Source organism: Zea mays, chromosome 2 (genome assembly GCF_902167145.1).
Source record: "Zea mays cultivar B73 chromosome 2, Zm-B73-REFERENCE-NAM-5.0, whole genome shotgun sequence".
In the NCBI taxonomy this organism is placed as follows: domain Eukaryota; kingdom Viridiplantae; phylum Streptophyta; class Magnoliopsida; order Poales; family Poaceae; genus Zea; species Zea mays.
In genome coordinates this window covers 107,656,872-107,678,213 of record NC_050097.1, presented here as the reverse complement: position 1 = coordinate 107,678,213, position 21,342 = coordinate 107,656,872, and the positions used below count along the sequence as shown (strand labels likewise).

The following is a 21,342-nucleotide window of genomic DNA, read 5'->3' as shown; positions in this document are numbered from 1 at the left end:
ACCATACCACAAAAACACAGCAACTCAAAGACTCTTTAACTACTGATGCTCACCTTTTCTGTACATGTACTTGGGGTGCGGACCTATGACGAGCATCGTCACTTTTTGAGCACGAATGCTTTTGTGTATATATAACCAAACTGTTGAAAGCTTCGTAGTGTTTTATATATTGAAGCGATCCCCAGCTATTGAATCCTCCTAATGATGTAATATATAAATTTGTACGAACATGTCGGTTGACTATGCAGCTGTTGGGGGCCTTCGTCTTTCGAAGATCCTCAAAAACATATTTAACTATTGGTTGTCAACATATCCTTAAGTGTTGCAGGTGTTTCGGCACTAAATACCTTCGGAGTAGGACATGGAGAAAGACGAAGATGTTAGCTTCATCATGACAACACAAAGAAACAAAGACAGAGGATCAACAATGTCGGGAGAAGGTGTTCATATAATCCCATGGCCAAAATACTAGAGGCAGAAGACAATATTACCCTCTCGTTATTTGTAAATCATATGTACTGGTTTTGCGGACATGCTTGTAATTTCGTACGAAGTTGTACCTTCCCTTATAAATATATGAACACTGCCTTGCATAATGTACCTTTTTTGGAGGCTGGACAATTACCCTGTGTAATTCATTCTTTAGGACACATTCGCTCTAGCTTACGCCTTAGAGCCAAAGGTACGATTGTAAATTCATTATGTGCGAAGGAAGAAGTGAAGAGTCAAAATATCTGAGATGAGATAACATGTTTAACTTCTTTACACCTCTCATGTATTCATCTTTATACTTTCGTATGGTTCATTTGATTAAACTTCGACCTTCATTCTCGAAGGGGATATCTCGTGGGGATAACTATTCGAGGACGAAGATTAATTACTTTCATAACATTGAGTTACCTTGTTTTCAACTGTACATGTATAGCAATGACCAACAGCAGCTACTCTAACTGCCACAGTAATCACCTCTGAACAATGTACAACCATTTGAAACACTAAAGCTGGTTTGCTTTGTCTCTGCTTTTATGTCCTTATTTACTCTCTATCAAGCATACAATCACCACACACCATACAATATTGCTTAACAATTCGCCATAAAAGAACTTATCTATGTCGGTTGTGACACCCCAGGTGTCAGTTTCGTGTTACGTCGGAAGAATTATCCTAATCTCGAATGCTCAGTGAAAATTTCTATTTCTCGGTCGTGCCTATCTCTGTTTATCAGGCTTTCTCTTGGAAGTTCACCGAATTCAGAGATTAATCGATCGCGAGAAACAACCAATTTTGGAGCGTGTTAAAACTTTTAATTCTCGGAACTAATGCAGACTCGAAGATCATTCTCGAATTATAAATCTCATCTGAAGCTCTTTAAAATCAAACTCTCGACGACTGTTATCTGATCTGAGCCGAATCCAATTCCTCGAACTTCGATCGATGTTCGACTATTTTATTCGGATCCGTACTCTCAAACGGAATACTCAATATGTCGTCCTCTAAATCAATTTTATCTGTTTTGGCCAAATATCTTATGTCTGAACTAAATTCACAACCCCGTATCGATCGCGATTTTAAAAATGTCACGATCCGATTTCTCCGACTAAAATCCAAGGCCGGTCAAATCTCAGGACGATTTATTTTCCAATCACGCGTAGGGAATTAATTTATGAGCGAATTCAAAATAGACTCCCGGCCGAGTTAATCACGCAACCGTCCATTCGTCCGAACTCTAGTTCACGCTGTTTTACGTACCGACAAAATCCGCACGAGACTTTTTCCGAAAATAAATTAGCGCGGCCCGATAACTTGTTTGGGCCAGCCCAACCCAGCCCATTTGGCCCATTTGAAACCCTAACCCTAGCTTTTTTTCTATAAATAGGGGTGCTCCTTCCTTGCCCTTGGCTATTTTGCACTCCCACCCCTCTAATTCTCCTAGCCGCCACCTTCTCTTTCCCTGTCTTCTCCCTCACGGCAGCAGCCCACGCTCCTTCACGCACGCCAGAGCAGGGAGAAGCCGCTCCCATGGATGGCGCCCAAGCCTTCTTCCCCAGCGCAGGGAGCTCGGCCCCCTTCCTCCCTCTCTCTGCTGTACATGGCGCCCCTGCTCCTTCCTCGCGCAGGGCAGCAGCACCTCCATTCCCCGCGGATTCATGGCGCTCGGCAGCAGGGTGTCTCCATGGTCGGCCAGCAACCTCGCTGGTCGAGCTCCCCAGCGTTTCCCCCTGCTATCCACAGCGTGGGCGAGCTCCCTCCCTCTCCTTGCCCATGGCGTCCCTTCCCTCCAGCGCCTCCCTTTGCCCCCTGTGCTCGGCGCCCCTGCAGCAGCACGCGCGCATGAGCAGGGCCTTCATGGGCGCGAGTCCCTCTGCTCCTCCATGGGCTCGACCCCCCTGCACCTCTCCTTAGCTCCCCATGGCGCCCAGAAAATAGCAGCTCGGCTCCTCTGCTCTTCTTCCCCGTGGTCGCGATTCTGCGCAGAGCTGCGAGCAGGAGCATGCCATGGCCGGATCTGCCCCCTCCATGGACGCCCCTTGCTGTTCCCTGCGCCTAGCTCTCTCTATCCAGCGCGCCCCATTTTCTTCCATGGAAAACCAACAGCGAGCCCCCTTCCTCGCTGTTCGTTGTGGTGCCCGCCGGCTGTTCGTCAAAATGCGCAGCAAGCCGCGCGCTGCCGGCTCGCTGTTTCGTGAAGCCCAGTGGACAGCACGCCGTCGACGCCCGCCGTGTGCTCGCTGTTTTGCGCAGCCCATCTGCGACGCCGTCGAAAACCGTGGTGAGAAACCCCCGCTGTTCTCGATGTTTATCTTCCAATGTGTGTGATGTTCGATGAACTGCCGCCAACAAATTGTGTGTTTTCGCAGCTAGTGGTCGACGTCGTGCCTTGCCCGTTCGACGAAATACCGAGCCATGTGGACAGCCATGCGTCTAGTCACGACCCATTCAGGTTGATTGATTTATAGTTTACAATACGTATGTTTTGGTTGATGGTAGGCAGTGCATGTATGTGTGGATGTGTATAAAATGTTTCGGTTATGCGCATTGTTAGGATCGCGTTTGCGATTGGAGAACAAGAGGTTATTTGATGTGTGCGATTTGTAGTTATTCTAATTATGTTTCGGTCGATGATGTGCATGTGTGATTATTTGTGTGAAAATACATTTGTATGGGTGGAAGCGTGTAGAGAGGAAAATGAAGTAGAAAAGAACTCCGATGTTTTTATATCTTGGTAGGAAGAAAATATGCAATGTGTTGTTTGATGCGAAAAACTAAGTTACAAAATGCGGATTATGTTTTGGAAAATGTATCGATATGTGGTTATGCGAAAAGTATAATGGTTTATTGCAATGTGATGGGATTCGTGATTATATAGGGAGTATATTTATTGATGTGATGAGTAGTTAGGAAATGCTAGTTGCGTATAGGATGAATTATTAAAACATGAGTATCGGAGTTCATATATTAGTGGTCGCGCCACATTGATTGAAGTGTCTCGAGTGCACGCCATAATATGGTTGTATGCGAGACAAGGTTGTGCGCATGATGAGTTTAGTAAGAATCCATCGGGGTCACTAGTGTTAAGTTGAGGTTGATTTGCGCGTGGAAAGTAACAGTGTGTTTAATACTTAGAACTCTTGGTCGATAGTAGAAATTGTTTTGGCTTATGTAGAGAGGTGATGACATGCCGTAAGTAGTCATCACTTCCTCTATAATTATAAGTCGAGTCTTTACACGTTAGGCGTTCCTTAAATTGTGCTTCACAAATGAGTGTATGCTTGTGTTTATGACTTGAATAGATGTTTTCGAGTAAACTAATAAGTTCCTAAAGCAATTATGTGCAAGGTGTTATAGTGACACTTTATCCCGAAAGGTGTTAAGTCTGTGCATAAATAAGAGATAAGTGTACTTGTGTAGTGTGGATTGATTTTGAGTACATATGTCGCAAGAAATGGATTAGTGCGCATATAGGAGATGAATGTGTGTGATGAAATGGTGACATGCCTTCGTATTCATCATGTCGTATGTTTGGTGACTTAGCCGAGAGTCGTGAAGAAATGTCGCTTACCTATGTGTTAATATTGTCCCTCTGCAACTCTGTATAATTGCCATGTGAAGTATGATTGGATTAGTCTATGTTTGCGATGTGTGGTGTGGTGGTGGTATGAAAAAGGGGTTGGGAATCGACCGGCCAAATGACAAGTTCGGTTAGAGTTGTTTTGTTACTTAGGGGTGTGTGGTGAAGTGATGGCATGACTACGTAGCCGTCACGTCACCTATTGTGTGACTATGTTTAAGTGTGTCTTGATCTAAGTTAGAGTAAGTCAAGTCTCTAAAATGCGGAAATTCTTGAATTGTATAGAAGCTGAATTTTAGTAATTGCTGTTTTGGGCTGCACGCGCTGTTTTTGTCGTGTTGTATGTTTTATGAACTAAATTGTGTTTTCTGTAGATATGTGCTATAGAAAAGTGGTAGGTAACTTTATTATCTTGCTGGTGTTAAAATTTGACAGTCATAGGTCTGACAGTTTAGGATTTATGCTTTTTACAAATTCAGTAACTGAATCTGTCCACTTTCTGTACAGATTTCAGAAACTGCACTGTTTGCTTAAGTTAATGTTACAATCTGTTCATGGTCATTATAAGAAAGTTGTAGATGCTTTTCTGATCTTGCTTGTGTTAAAATTTCATAAACACAGGCCTGATAGTTTAAGAGTTAGGAATTTTACAAACTGGTTGCTGTGTTCTGTCCTCTGTCAGAACAGATTTCGAAAATTGTAATGTTTGATTTGATTAAACCTGGAATCACTTCTTGGTGATTATAAACGTTATGTAGTGCTTTTGCCAAGCTTTCCAAAAAGTCTTGGATCACTATTTTTGGTGGTCTGAAGATTAAGTTACATGTGTTTGAAGTGTGAAGACTGAATCTGTCCAGTTTTGGACAGCACAGCCTTCATAGTATATTTTACCCTTGATACATGCTAAACCAGCCAGGGATGTTTATAAATAATTTGTAGAACATTTAATTAGATTTCCAGAAAGTCTAGAATCAATTTGTTTGGATGTCTGAATCTTCAGTTGTGAATTTTTGAAGTTGCAAGTCTGAATCTGTCCAAATCTGGACAGAGCTGCTGTGATTGCACTTTTTGGCCTTGCTAAGTGTGGAACCATGTTGTGATAAAAATACCAAAATTTTAGAGCACTTTCTAAGCTTTCCAGAAAGTCCTAGTTTGCTAGTTTTGGATTGATATTTGAAAAGTTATGATTAAAACAAGTGACTGTTGTATTGCTGTCCAAAAATCTGCAAGTGCCCATTTGATGATTGAGTTCACCCTTTTGGCTAAAAATGCTTAGTTAGCACTTAGCGGACATAGACTCGTAATGGCTAAACATAGGCTAACATGTGTTCCAAGATTAAGGTGCTTGCTTGCTATAGTTGATTGTGATAGATGAGTCCATCGACATTGATGCATCGGTCCTCTGTTAAACTTGTGTTGTGATGCTTTTGTGTGATCAATGAAACTAATGCAAAGTCGTAGCAATTAAATAAATGCGTGTACCTGTGATATCGTATTTGTGTTGCGTAAATAAATAAGATATGGCCATCTTGTTAATGGTGTTAATGATGAACGCTGATAACGTACGAATAGCTAGCGCTTGCGTATAGTCGTTGCGGTGTCTTACTACTTGGTGTTTAGTTCGCTACCGTGTATTGTATATCTTGTGATAACTTTTCATTATATTCATACATATGCATCTTGCATCTCATTTAGGACCGAGAGATGGTGATCGTGCACGTGATATGGTGCCAACCACAGGATGCCGTTGGTGGACGACCCAAGGAAGGATGGACTTAACCACTGGATGCTCGCCAAGCGAGTACCTCCCCTAGCAAACACTGTCTAAGTGTTAAATTAAAGGCAAGCCCCGGTTTATGCATAACCTGTTATTTATGCTATTTTACTTCACTTAATGATTGTAGGATTGATTATGCACTTAGGTGTAGGAGTTGTGTTGAAACCCTAGTTGCATGATCTCAGGAATCCTATTGAGATGGATACTAGAATGCTAGGACGAGTAGCTGCTTTATTAATTAGGATCTCGGTAGAAGTCGAGTGATTTTTCTAGCACTCGCGCGAGATCAGGGAATTGGTTGTATCCACCTTCTTATCATAATGATGCTGGTTTGTGGGCAACAATCCATGGGGATTGGTTGTCTACGGGATAAAAATTTGAATAAGGATTATGGTGTGGTACCGTGAGTCAAGAGTTTGAACGTACTAAGCACATGCCGAGAAATATGGTAAATCGGTAAGCCTAGTACCTGAGTGAACCTGGCAGTGGACATATCCCCTCACGCGACCTGAGACGAGGTCTCCCATTCCGGTTATGGTGGGTACAAGTGCGGTCACTGCACGATGGCAGTCGGGGTCAGTGAGGCATTGTACGCCAAGGCGGTGAGCCCTGATCTGCTAACGGAGAATCGATGGGGACGGTTGATGTGTGTGGGGACGGAGTGCCTCGCCACGTCGTGTGTTTAGGTTTACCTTGCAAGGATAAAAACTCGATTCGAATCGTCTGCTTCTCGCAGCTAATGAGACTGCTTGATCCATGCTGCTACATTGAGTAACAAGTGGAAATGTGTTGACTTGGCAAAACATGTTGATTGTTAAAAATGTTTGATACCATGTATGAGTAGCTAGGTACTCATCTAGTTTAAAAAGGATCTTACTAAAACTTGAAAAGCTAAAACTTGATTTTAGACTCAGCTAGTGCTTTTGGCAAACCAAACCCCTCAGCCAAACAGCTGCATGTCTAGAGGTAGAGGAGTAGACTCCTCACACCGGGTAAGTCTAGCTGAGTATTAGTATACTCAGCCTTGCTTGTGGCACAATTTTTGCAGGTACTCCTTAGGATGATTGGTTGCTGGTGTGACTTGGCCTTCATCCCTGCCACCGGGATAGATGGTCGAGAGGGTTATTGCTTCCGCAGGAGAGGACCAGGAGGAGTAGCGTGGCCAGGCTTCGCCATGTTACTCGGTTTTCTCCGTTAGTTATTTCCGCTGCATTAAATTTATGGTTATTATTTCTAAAACTCCGATAATGTAATCACTAGTGGTATTTATTAAATTTGTGGTATTATGTTTTATTGTATTTCTCTGTGCCTCACCTTCGAGTGAGCTAGTGGTATTCGATTCTGGTTAAGTGGCTTTATCGGACTAGATCCGAGGGACTGACGGTTTATTCCTATTTAAGTGTGGTCTAGCCTCTAAGGCGGGACTTAGGCACTTAAGTTGGAATAATTCGGGCGGTTCCGCCACAGCTAGTATCGGAGCGAATACCAGTACAGAGAAGTCAATAAGTCATGATTACCAACCTTTTCTAAAGTAAAACTGGCTTAGAAACCAAAGTTGGATAGATGTCAGGACGATAAGTTAGACCTAGGACGTGAAGCCCTAGGAATAGATGGGTAGCTAGGTGGCTAGTTATTTAGGCCATAAAGGCTACTACTACTATTAATAGGGATGCCGAAAAATTAGTTAGGTCTGAGAAGACGACTAGAATGAGCATGCATCATGATTGTCGCATCGTTGTCTCTTGTGCACCCACATGCTTCTCTCACCTTATTCCAATAATAAAAACTTGTGAATAATGTGTTGTACTGTTATGTTAGGAACTATAAGAAATGTTTTACCTTGTGCTAGATTGGTAAGTCTTGACTACGTCGTGTTATGTGTTTCTCTTACCTTGCTTTCTAGGAGGTACGGTAACTATTTAGTCCATTTTGCCTCTAACCAATAAAAATTGTTGCCTGTTTTCCCCATAAAAGACCCCCCCCCCATTTTAAACAACCTAGTGGTCAGCAAGTGAAACCCTTAAAAAAAATCAAATCACATGCTTGTGTTGGTGTTTTCTGACCCTCGAGTGTTTTACCCTTGAATTTACACTTGCACAACATATAGACCACCACAACTTGACCGCTAGACCAACCCAAGTCTCCTTGTGCACTTGTTGTGTCAAAAAAAATCATTTGGTGTCTAGTTGCGCAAGCCATGTCCGAGCCATGTTTCTTTCCATAAATCCTGTCTCGAATCTTCATAGCATTTCTGCTGCTCATCCTAGCAGATCTTGTTTTCCTACCTCTCCTTTTGCCTAGATCTAGTAACCCTTTTTCTTGTGAATCATGTTGGCTTTATCATCCGAATCTCGGGATCCCCTATTGATTCTGCCCCGTTATCTGGTTATCTGCTATAACCCGTTCTCAAGTATCGGATGTTGATCTGCCTAAATCTCTCAATTCTGATACTTCTTATACTCGTTCCTCGAGGATCATGACGTTGTTTTATCAATTTTTTCTTTAAACGGCGTATCCATTTAGTTCAATGGATGTTGCTGTTATCTTTGGATCACTCATGTCTCTAAAAGCTTATCAATCTCGGTCTCATGGTTGGTTCCTCCTCATATTAAATATCGTATCAATCTTTGGCTGATAATCCCCGTGATGATCATAAGATAGTTCTCTGAGTTAAAGAAATTCTCATGTGATGCTCTTTTGCCAACAATCTCTGCTTCAACTCCGATCACATTCTTATTTTTCTGAGCCATACTCTCATGGGCTCCATCTATCTGTGCTATGTGAATTTCTTATTGGTTGCGTTTGGTAATGATGTCATGACTAACGACTGATGGTGCCGCGACGAGACCGAGAGCCTACTATGGTGCACACATGGTTGAGCTGCTCGGCACGCGCTGGTATCGTGGTTTATAGTTGTGATCCATTACGAGACTATACTGATGTGCCATCATTGGTGGACCCTCTCTCAGAATGATCGCTGCATTTATTCTCGATATGTCGCGATATTCTATCCAAATCTGTCTTCAGTATCTTGTCAGATACCCTCTCATGAATTTGCATCTATCTTCAGTCTGGGAGTTACATGCTTCTCCACCCTTAAATATCCTCATTCGAATCTCAGGACGAGATTCTTTTTAAGGGGGGAAGGCTGTGACACCCCAGGTGTCAGTTTCGTGTTACGTCGGAAGAATTATCCTAATCTCGAATGCTCAGTGAAAATTTCTATTTCTCGATCGTGCCTATCTCTGTTTATCAGGCTTTCTCTTGGAAGTTCACTGAATTCAGAGATTAATCGATCGCGAGAAACAACCAATTTTGGAGCGTGTTAAAACTTTTAATTCTCGGAACTAATGCAGACTCGAAGATCATTCTCGAATTATAAATCTCATCTGAAGCTCTTTAAAATCAAACTCTCGACGACTGTTATCTGATCTGAGCCGAATCCAATTCCTCGAACTTCGATCGATGTTCGACTATTTTATTCGGATCCGTACTCTCAAACGGAATACTCAATATGTCGTCCTCTAAATCAATTTTATCTGTTTTGGCCAAATATCTTATGTTTGAACCAAATTCACAACCTCGTATCGACCGTGATTTTAAAAATGTCACGATCCGATTTCTCCGACTAAAATCCAAGGCCGATCAAATCTCAGGACGATTTATTTTCCAATCACGCGTAGGGAATTAATTTATGAGCGAATTCAAAATAGACTCCCGGCCGAGTTAATCACGCAACCGTTCGTTCGTCCGAACTCTAGTTCACGTTGTTTTGCGTACCGACGAAATCCGCACGAGACTTTTTCCGAAAATAAATTAGCGCTGCCCGATAACGTGTTTGGGCCAGCCCAACCCAGCCCATTTGGCCCATTTGAAACCCTAACCCTAGCTTTTTTTCTATAAATAGGGGTGCTCCTTCCTTGCCCTTGGCTATTTTGCACTCCCACCCCTCTAATTCTCCTAGCCGCCACCTTCTCTTTCCCTGTCTTCTCCCTCACGGCAGCAGCCCACGCTCCTTCACGCACGCCAGAGCAGGGAGCAGCCGCTCCCATGGATGGCGCCCAAGCCTTCTTCCCCAGCGCAGTGAGCTCGGCCCCCTTCCTCCCTCTCTCTGCTGTACATGGCGCCCCTGCTCCTTCCTCGCGCAGGGCAGCAGCACCTCCATTCCCCGCGGATTCATGGCGCTCGGCAGCAGGGTGTCTCCATGGTCGGCCAGCAACCTCGCTGGTCGAGCTCCCCAGCGTTTCCCCCTGCTATCCATGGCGTGGGCGAGCTCCCTCCCTCTCCTTGCCCATGGCGTCCCTTCCCTCCAGCGCCTCCCTTTGCCCCCTGTGCTCGGCGCCCCTGCAGCAGCACGCACGCATGAGCAGGGCCTCCATGGGCGCGAGTCCCTCTGCTCCTCCATGGGCTCGACCCCCCTGCACCTCTCCTTAGCTCCCCATGGCGCCCAGAAAATAGCAGCTCGGCTCCTCTGCTCTTCTTCCCCGTGGTCGCGATTCTGCGCAGAGCTGCGAGCAGGAGCATGCCATGGCCGGATCTGCCCCCTCCATGGACGCCCCTTGCTGTCCCTGCGCCTAGCTCTCTCTATCCAGCGCGCCCCATTTTCTTCCATGGAAAACCAACAGCGAGCCCCCTTCCTCGCTGTCCGTCGTGGTGCCCGCCGGCTGTTCGTCAAAATGCGTAGCAAGCCGCGCGCTGCCGGCTCGCTGTTTCGTGAAGCCCAGTGGACAACACGCCGTCGACGCCCGCCGTGTGCTCGCTGTTTTGCGCAGCCCATCCGCGACGCCATCGAAAACCGTGGTGAGAAACCCCCGCTGTTCTCGATGTTTATCTTCCAATGTGTGTGATGTTCGATGAACTGCCGCCAACAAATTGTGTGTTTTCGCAGCTAGTGGTCGACGTCGTGCCTTGCCCGTTCGACGAAATACCGAGCCATGTGGACAGCCATGCGTCTAGTCACGACCCATTCAGGTTGATTGATTTATAGTTTACAATACGTATGTTTTGGTTGATGGTAGGCAGTGCATGTATGTGTGGATGTGTATAAAATGTTTCGGTTATGCGCATTGTTAGGATCGCGTTTGCGATTGGAGAACAAGAGGTTATTTGATGTGTGCGATTTGTAGTTATTCTAATTATGTTTCGGTCGATGATGTGCATGTGTGATTATTTGTGTGAAAATACATTTGTATGGGTGGAAGCGTGTAGAGAGGAAAATGAAGTAGAAAAGAACTCCGATGTTTTTATATCTTGGTAGGAAGAAAATATGCAATGCGTTGTTTGATGCGAAAAACTAAGTTACAAAATGCGGATTATGTTTTGGAAAATGTATCGATATGTAGTTATGCGAAAAGTATAATGGTTTATTGCAATGTGATGGGATTCGTGATTATATAGGGAGTATATTTATTGATGTGATGAGTAGTTAGGAAATGCTAGTTGCGTATAGGATGAATTATTAAAACATGAGTATCGGAGTTCATATATTAGTGGTCGTGCCACATTGATTGAAGTGTCTCGAGTGCACGCCATAATATGGTTGTATGCGAGACAAGGTTGTGCGCATGATGAGTTTAGTAAGAATCCATCGGGGTCACTAGTGTTAAGTTGAGGTTGATTTGTGCGTGGAAAGTAACAGTGTGTTTAATACTTAGGGTCTGTTTGGTTGGGCTGTGGCTGTGAAAAAAGTTGCTGTGGGCTGTGAGCTGTGGAAAAAGCTGCTGTAGGCTGTAAGCCGTTAAAAAGCTAAAAACTGTTTGGTGGAAACCACTAAAAGTCGTTAAAAGTTCTTCGATATATGTTTTCACAGTTCCATTCGAAAAGCCACTAAAAGCAGGTTCAGGGGTGCTTTCAGATTTGCACTGTGAGAAAGCCAGCTTTTAAAAAGCTGCTTCCTGGATCTAACCCTTTGGTTGGCTTTTGGCTTTTAGGGGGCAAAAGCCAAAAGTCAAACCAAACACACCCTTAGAACTCTTGGTCGATAGTAGAAATTGTTTTGGCTTATGTAGAGAGGTGATGACATGCCGTAAGTAGTCATCACTTCCTCTATAATTATAAGTCGAGTCTTTACACGTTAGGCGTTCCTTAAATTGTGCTTCACAAATGAGTGTATGCTTGTGTTTATGACTTGAATAGATGTTTTCGAGTAAACTAATAAGTTCCTAAAGCAATTATGTGTAAGGTGTTATAGGGACACTTTATCCCGAAAGGTGTTAAGTCTGTGCATAAATAAGAGATAAGTGTACTTGTGTAGTGTGGATTGATTTTGAGTACATATGTCGCAAGAAATGGATTAGTGCGCATATAGGAGATGAATGTGTGTGATGAAATGGTGACATGCCTTCGTATTCATCATGTCGTCTGTTTGGTGACTTAGCCGAGAGTCGTGAAGAAATGTCGCTTACCTATGTGTTAATATTGTCCCTCTGCAACTCTGTATAATTGCCATGTGAAGTATGATTGGATTAGTATATGTTGCGATGTGTGGTGTGGTGGTGGTATGAAAAAGGGGTTGGGAATCGACCGGCCAAATGACAAGTTCGGTTAGAGTTGTTTTGTTACTTAGGGGTATGTGGTGAAGTGATGGCATGACTACGTAGCCGTCACGTCACCTATTGTGTGACTATGTTTAAGTGTGTCTTGATCTAAGTTAGAGTAAGTCAAGTCTCTAAAATGCGGAAATTCTTGAATTGTATAGAAGCTGAATTTTAGTAATTGCTGTTTTGGGCTGCACGCGCTGTTTTTGTCGTGCTATATATTTTATGAACTAAATTGTGTTTTCTGTAGATATATGCTATAGAAAAGTGGTAGATAACTTTATTATCTTGCTGGTGTTAAAATTTGACAGCCATAGGTCTGACAGTTTAGGATTTATGCTTTTTACAAATTCAGTAACTCAATCTGTCCACTTTCTGTACAGATTTCAGAAACTGCACTGTTTGCTTAAGTTAATGTTACAATCTGTTCATGGTCATTATAAGAAAGTTGTAGATGCTTTTCTGATCTTGCTTGTGTTAAAATTTCATAAACACATGCCTGATAGTTTAAGAGTTAGGAATTTTACAAACTGGTTGCTGTGTTCTGTCCTCTGTCAGAACAGATTTCGAAAACTGTAATGTTTGATTTGATTAAACCTGGAATCACTTCTTGGTGATTATAAAAGTTATGTAGTGCTTTTGCTAAGCTTTCCAAAAAGTCTTGGATCACTATTTTTGGTGGTCTGAAGATTAAGTTACATGTGTTTGAAGTGTGAAGACTGAATCTGTCCAGTTTTGGACAGCACAGCCTTCATAGTATATTTTACCCTTGATACATGCTAAACCAGCCAGAGATGTTTATAAATAATTTGTAGAACATTTAATTAGCTTTCCAGAAAGTCTAGAATCAATTTGTTTGGATGTCTGAATCTTCAGTTGTGAATTTTTGAAGTTGCAAGTCTGAATCTGTCCAAATCTGGACAGAGCTGCTGTGATTGCACTTTTTGGCCTTGCTAAGTGTGGAACCATGTTGTGATAAAAATACCAAAATTTTAGAGCACTTTCTAAGCTTTCCAGAAAGTCCTAGTTTGCTAGTTTTGGATTGATATTTGAAAAGTTATGATTAAAACAAGTGACTGCTGTATTGCTGTCCAAAAATCTGCAAGTGCCCATTTGATGATTGAGTTCACCCTTTTGGCTAAAAATGCTTAGTTAGCACTTAGCGGACATAGACTCGTAATGGCTAAATATAGGCTAACATGTGTTCCAAGATTAAGGTGCTTGCTTGCTATAGTTGATTGTGATAGATGAGTCCATCGACATTGATGCATCGGTCCTCTGTTAAACTTGTGTTGTGATGCTTTTGTGTGATCAATGGAACTAATGCAAAGTCGTAGCAATTAAATAAATGTGTGTACCTGTGATATCGTATTTGTGTTGCGTAAATAAATAAGATATGGCCATCTTGTTAATGGTGTTAATGATGAACGCTGATAACGTACGAATAGCTAGCGCTTGCGTATAGTCGTTGCAGTGTCTTACTACTTGGTGTTTAGTTCGCTACCGTGTATTGTATATCTTGTGATAACTTTTCATTATATTCATACATATGCATCTTGCATCTCATTTAGGACCGAGAGATGGTGATCATGCACGTGATATGGTGCCAACCACAGGATGCCGTTGGTGGACGACCCAAGGAAGGATGGACTTAACCACTGGATGCTCGCCAAGCGAGTACCTCCCCCAGCAAACACTGTCTAAGTGTTAAATTAAAGGCAAGCCCCGGTTTATGCATAACCTGTTATTTATGATATTTTACTTCACTTAATGATTGTAGGATTGATTGTGCACTTAGGTGTAGGAGTTGTGTTGAAACCCTAGTTGCATGATCTCAGGAATCCTATTAAGATGGATACTAGTATGCTAGGACGAGTAGCTGCTTTATTAATTAGGATCTCGGTAGAAGTCGAGTGATTTTTCTAGCACTCGCGCGAGATCAGGGAATTGGTTGTATCCACCTTCTTATCATAATGATGCTGGTTTGTGGGCAACAATCCATGGGGATTGGTTGTCTACGGGATAAAAATTTGAATAAGGATTATGGTGTGGTACCGTGAGTCAAGCGTTTGAACGTACTATGCACATGCCGAGAAATATGGTAAATCGGTAAGCCTAGTACCTGAGTGAACCTGGCAGTGGACATATCCCCTCACGCGACCTGAGACGAGGTCTCCCATTCCGGTTATGGTGGGTACAAGTGTGGTCACTGCACGACGGCAGTCGGGTCAGTGAGGCATTGTACGCCAAGGCGGTGAGCCCTGATCTGCTAACGGAGAATCGATGGGGACGGTTGATGTGTGTGGGGACGGAGTGCCTCGCCACGTCGTGTGTTTAGGTTTACCTTGCAAGGATAAAAACTCGATTCGAATCGTCTGCTTCTCGCAGCTAATGAGACTGCTTGATCCATGCTGCTACATTGAGTAACAAGTGGAAATGTGTTGACTTGGCAAAACATGTTGATTGTTAAAAATGTTTGATACCATGTATGAGTAGCTAGGTACTCATCTAGTTTAAAAAGGATCTTACTAAAACTTGAAAAGCTAAAACTTGATTTTAGACTCAGCTAGTGCTTTTGGCAAACCAAACCCCTCAGCCAAACAGCTGCATGTCTAGAGGTAGAGGAGTAGACTCCTCACACCGGGTAAGTCTAGCTGAGTATTAGTATACTCAGCCTTGCTTGTGGCACAATTTTTGCAGGTACTCCTTAGGATGATTGGTTGCTGGTGTGACTTGGCCTTCATCCCTGCCACCGGGATAGATGGTCGAGAGGGTTATTGCTTCCGCAGGAGAGGACCAGGAGGAGTAGCATGGCCAGGCTTCGCCATGTTACTCGGTTTTCTCCGTTAGTTATTTCCGCTGCATTAAATTTATGGTTATTATTTCTAAAACTCCGGTAATGTAATCACTAATGGTACTTATTAAATTTGTGGTATTATGTTTTATTGTATTTCTCTGTGCCTCACCTTCGAGTGAGCTAGTGGTATTCGATCCTGGTTAAGTGGCTTTATCGGACTAGATCCGAGGGACTGACGGTTTATTCCTATTTAAGTGTGGTCTAGCCTCTAAGGCGGGACTTAGGCACTTAAGTTGGAATAATTCGGGCGGTTCCGCCACATCGGTTTTCTTATGAGCCGACGTAAATTAATTTGGCCGATATAGATTTATCTGTTTCCTGTAGTGCGCGCACATGGACGTGCACTATACACTAGTTTCCAGTGACTCGTGCATAAAAACCTTCATGAGTGAACCTGCATGCTGGCGTAGAACTCATCACTACCGGACACAGCTCCTTTGCCGAGTGTCTCAGACACTCGGCAAAGAACGCTCGGCGAACTGGACATCGGCAACGGCCTCTTTGCCGAGTACTTTTTGTCGGGCACTCGGCAAAGAATTTGCCGAGTGCCATTTGACACTCGACAAAGAAAAGTCACCATCACGGCGCCAAGTGACGGTGACGGATCCTTTGCCGAGTGTCTTCTTTGGCAATCGGCAAAGAGGCCAATTTTGCCGAGTGTCTGCTCTCACGACCCTCGGCAAAGACGGGTCCAGTGGACCCCACCGCCAGTCCCTATGCCGAGAGCTCTCGTAGGCACTCGACAAAGGAGGCTTCTTTGCCGAGTGTCTAGTGGACTGGCACTCGGCAAAGAGTCCTCCAGTGGGCCCCTTTGCCAGTCCCTTTGCCGAGTGCCTTGACCACAGTACTCGGCAAAGATGGCTTTACAGGTTCCCAGGTTTCCTTCTTTGCCGAGTGCCATGGTCAGCACTCGACAAAGATGGCTTTACCGGTTCCCAGGTTTCCTTCTTTGCCGAGTGCCATGGTCATAGCACTCGGCAAAGCTACCCTTTGCCGAGTGTTACACTCGGCAAAGTGACCAGGAAGTCCCTTTTTTTATTTGTTTTTGCTGTTCCATCCAAACAAACAAAAGATATATATCATTCACATCACATTATATATCAATCGCATCACAGAATCAACACATTTATCATCAACACCATATATATCACAAATATCACCACATAAATCAGGTTTCACAGCACATAAGTCTCACTAAGTATCTTACAAGACCAAGTATAACTAACATCACCAACACTCACAAATATAAGTCTGGATCATCACAAAACAGATCATCAACGAGGTGGGCATCTGGACTGGTTCGGCGAAGGGTTGGACGAAGCGTGAGGGTTGTTCGACGCCGCCGATTGACCCTGCACAGAGAAGAGATTGCATGTGTGAGAACATATGAATATATATCATGCAGTACTAAAATTTTGATACTCACAGGAGTAGTGAACTCAGTAGGGTCAGCTGTAGGGAACAACGGAGGTGGTGGAGCATGACCCTGTGCGGCGCCAAGGCTCTGCATGTACGCGAACATCTCCGCCATCCTCTTCTCTAGCTCCTCACGTTGCCTCCTCTCATCATCTAGCTGAGTTTGTAATATTTCGCCCTAATGTTACGATAATGCAAAGAGAAGATATATAATAATCAATGAACGATGAATAGATAAGGAATAACCTGGAGTTGCTGGATACGATGCTGTGAGCTGTCCTGCCGAGGTCGTATGGCTGGGCTCGCGCTCGTGCTCCTTGCTCGCACCTGAAAGAGAGTGGGAGTGGAGGACGAGTCGATTGCCCCGTCGGTAATCCAATACCGCCCATGCCTCTTGCCTCCTCCGACCCTCATGAGGACATCTTCGTCGATGTCCTCGGTCCTCGGATCGTAATCTGGCCCATGGACCTCCTTGGCCATGGCGGTGTACTCACTGAGGCGGTTGTGGACGGCGGGGTTGGTGTACGCCTCGGGCCCGTCATCCGGGTTGTAGGTGACGTCGGACATCGCCTTCCCCTTGTGGGCCATAGCATATGCCAAGAACTTGGAGCAAGGCGCGCCACCATGTGCCGCCGACTGCGAGAAAACCAACGAGATGGTTAGAAATCATGTCTAATCGAAAGTTATATACCTAAATAAAAAAGCGCGTACCCATGCTTCCACGTATTTGCCCAGGCTGCGGCTGCCTTGATGGTGGGAGGGACCTTGCATCATCAAACGTCGTTCCCGGCTAGCGTTGTGCGCCTCGTCCCACTCAGCCGAGCACCACCTCTGCACCATCTGCTCCCAGCACTCAGGATGCGCGGCGCACCAATGAGGAATCATCTAAAAAAATACAAGTACACGGCATATCAGAAGATAAAATTAAGCATATTTAGTACCAATAATAAAGTTTTGTATTTACCTGCAAGTACTGGTCTGGAGTCAACGACATGGTTCGGGCGTCCTTCTTGCTCACCTTCTCCCCAAGGACAGAGCCGTGGTAAGTGACGATGGCCTGGATGCGCGCCTCATAGTGCATGTCCACGACGAGCTTCTTACAGCTCGTGGTAGCCACCACATCCGCCCTGGCCTTGTATCCAGCCTCACATTTGAAGAAATCCTACATACAAAGACGATGTATCCATATATTATTTCAAGAATATGCAACAAATGCGACTTATTAAACAATATAGTGCGATGAAGACTTACCCACAGCTCTTGCTTCACCCGCTCCGCCTTGTTGTTGAATTGTCTGTCGTCCCAATCTACTGCATCGGGGGCGACGGCGTAGTGGTCGAAGGTGTATGCTGGGCTCGTCACTCCGGCGTACTCGACAAGTCCAGGGAAGTGTTCCCTGCATAGAAGGCCGAGGATGCCATTGGGGTTGCGGCCGTGACCCCCTGCAGTCTCCAAAACCATCCAAGACCTGTCCAAGTGACTAAGATAAAGTATTAGTTTCTATTATTAATTTGAACATATAATATGAAAAAGCAGCAACAACATCTAAAGTTACCTACCTCTCTCCATCGGGTCGTATCAACGGACGTCTGTCACAAAGTATGGGTCGCTGAGGGAGACTCGCGGGACCTCGCAGGTAGATGCTCCTCGAACCTGAGGAGCCAGAACCTAAGACGTCCTACTGAGCAGCGTCGTCGTCGTCGTCCTGCTGCGTCGCATCGTCGTCGTCCTGCTGCGCCGCATCGACAGCGGCTTGCTGCTCCACCTGCTGCTGTACGACGTCGTCCTGCTGCGCCTCCTCCTCCGTCCTACGCGTGCTCCTCCTCCCCCTCCCCCTCCCCCTCCTCGTCCTCGTCCCACCGCCCACCATCTTTGTCCAACAACCCGCAATTAAGAGTAAGCAATTAAGCACAGATAAAAAAATATGTATTTAGAAACATATGCAAAATAAATGAAATATAGCATTACATCGATTAAAAATAATCTTCATATGTGTCCGGGTTAGCCGGATCATAAGTGTCATCATCACTATCAACCATTTCATAGTCAACACCATATGAAGGCGCAATTTCGTCATTGGCATTGCCTTCAAGCATTTCTAAGTCATTCTCATTTTGCACCTCATCATCCTCCTCATCAACAACCATTTCAATATCTTCTTCCATTCCGATCGCTTCGGTTAAGTCTATCTCAAATCGCCCTTCGAGCCCATCTTCTTGGAAGAACTCTCCGTCATATGTGTCCGGGTCTAAGTTATAATCTTCATCGTTTGGAACAGGTAATTTACCGTGCGGTGATACCTTATACACAACATCCCAACCCTTAAGATGTTGTTTCGTTTGGCACGCATATGGAAGATAATACACTTGTGTGGCCAGTTGGGCCACAATATAGACATCGTCTCCTGGTAAGGTGGAATCCTGTCGAATTTCGACTAGCCCAAGATTAGAATGTGTCCGTCTCGTAACTTCAGGGTCAAACCAATGACATTTGAATATCACTGGAGTAAGAGGTTTGGAACCATAAAAATTGAGTTCATATATTTCTTCAATTCTTCCATAATACTCGACCTCGTCAAGCCCGGGCGTAAAGACTCCAGAACACGTGGTTTTTCGATTGGGTCGACTTTGGTCGTAGCTTGTTGTGCGAAAACGGTATCCATTAACGTCATACCCAGAAAATTTCCTGACCCTATAGGCAAAGCCATTGGCTACTTGTCTCAACTCGGCACTCATAGACGGCTCTCTTTGGCCCTGCAAGTTCAAACACGCTAGATTGTTATATTATTCGCACGTAAGAGCAACTTCAAATGACAAACTAAGCACGTACCTTACGTTTAAACCAGGAAATGAAATTGGGCAATCCATTTCCCGCACCTTTCCAAGAAGGGTATCATATTCCTGTGGAGTTGGGTCCCTTGATCGACACCATAATTCATGAAGAAATGGCTCCATGTATGGCGTCACCTCTTCAAGGTTGGTCAATACATATAGTATGATATGGCGCCACTCTTCATGTCTCAGGGTCTTGGTGGTCGAACCACTCGCGCTTCCGAGTTGCCCTCGAAAAATGCTGAGGTCCGATTCATTGTCGCCATCATTGTAACGAGGGGGTGGATTATGCACGCTCGACAGTTTGTCACCATAGTAAGTTATTGTGAAGTTTGACACCTCCTCCAGTATGTATGCCTCTGCAATGGAAGCCTCGATTTTGCATTTATTTCTACATTTCTTTCGGATAGTCTTTAGACATCTCTCGATTGGATAGCACCAACGTCCCTGCACGCCCCCCCATTCGTGCCTCATACGGGAGATGAAGAATCAAATGCTGCATCGGATTGAAGAAGCCGGGTGGAAAGATCTTCTCCAACTTACACAGTAACACGGGTGCCATCCTTTCCAAGTCTACAATCATGGTCCGAGCTAACTCTTTTGCACAAAGCTGGCGGAAGAAATAACTCAACTCTGCAAGTGCTAGCCAGACATGCTCCGGGACATAGCCTTGAACCATCGCCGGAAGAATTCGTTAAATCCATATGTGGAAGTCATGACTCTTCATCCCTAAGACTCGCAGAGTAGATAAGTTCACCCCCCTACTAAGGTTGGCTGCATACCCATCAGGGAACATTAACATCTTGATCCACTGCAGTACTTCCTTCCTCTGGACCCTGCTCAGGACGAAATCGGCCTTAGGCCTTCTCCATGTCTTTCCACCACTAGGCGGCTTCATCTCTTGGTTTGGTCTATCACATAACTCTGCCAGATCCACTCTTGCCTTTACGTTATCCTTTGACTTATCAGGAATCTCCATAATTGTTGCCCAAAGTGCCTCGGCGACATTCTTTTCAGTGTGCATCACGTCAATGTTGTGTGGAAGGAGCAGGTCATCATAATAGGGGAGCCGAGTCAAGCCCGACTTATGTGTCCACATATGTTGCTCACCATATCCCACAAAACCACCTTCTGGGTTGGCCATGAGACCATCTATCTGTTGGCGAACTTCGGCACCAGTCATCATTGCAGGTGGGCGGTCTGTCACCACGACACCTTTCGTAAAGTTCTTGATGTCTAGTCGGAATGCATGGTCAGGAGGGAGAAATTGTCGATGTTTATCGAATGACGAATATTTGCCACCCTTCTTCAACCAAATGAACCTAAGAGCTTCCTTGCAAACTGGGCATGGGAACTTACCGTGAACACACCAGGCGCAAAATAGCCCATACGCTGGAAAGTCATGCATGGAGTACTGGTACCAAACATGCATTTTGAAATTTGTCTTCGTAGCTCGGTCGTACGTCCATACCCCTTCCTCCCAAGCACGGACCAATTCATCAATCAAAGGCTCCATGTACACGCCCATTTTATTCCCCGTGTGTCCATGAATTATCAATGATACGAATATGTTCTGTCTTTGAAAGCATACGCCGGGGGGGATTGATGGGGATAACGAACACGGGCCAACATGTGTATGGGGCAGCGGTCATTCCATAGGGATTGAACCCATCTGTGGCCAGCGCAACACGAACATTACGAGCCTCTTTGGCTTTCTCATGGTGAATGGCATCAAAGTGGGTCCATGCTTCACCATCGGATGCGTGAACCATCTTGTCAGGATTGTATTGTTTGCCTTTTTTGTGCCATGTCATCTGTTTCGCGGATTCCTCTGTCATGTATAGACGCTGGATCCT

General features: G+C 44.6%; 1 protein-coding gene and 1 long non-coding RNA gene across 3 annotated transcripts; both read left to right on the top strand.

Moving 5' to 3' along the window:
* The first annotated feature begins 1,854 nt into the window (after positions 1-1,854).
* LOC109944013 (uncharacterized) lies at positions 1,855-5,911 on the top strand. Of its 2 annotated transcripts, XR_002267231.3 has the most exons (3): positions 1,861-2,770; positions 2,859-2,941; positions 5,765-5,911. XR_002267231.3 is itself a non-coding variant. In XM_020548377.2 (2 exons), the coding sequence occupies exons 1-2, from the start codon at positions 2,497-2,499 to the stop codon at positions 5,881-5,883; spliced, it is 393 nt and encodes a 130-aa protein (XP_020403966.1). In that variant the 5' UTR covers positions 1,855-2,496; the 3' UTR covers positions 5,884-5,905. The 2 variants fall into 2 exon arrangements, 1 of the variants encoding a protein (XP_020403966.1); XM_020548377.2 differs by lacking the exon at positions 2,859-2,941 and having other exon boundaries at positions 1,855-2,770; positions 5,765-5,905.
* Positions 5,912-10,554: 4,643 nt separating this feature from the next.
* On the top strand, positions 10,555-14,026 carry LOC103646800 (uncharacterized). The gene is made up of 3 exons (XR_002267230.2): positions 10,555-10,646; positions 10,735-10,817; positions 13,954-14,026. It is a non-coding gene; the product is annotated as an uncharacterized lncRNA (long non-coding RNA).
* The last annotated feature ends 7,316 nt before the right edge of the window (positions 14,027-21,342 follow it).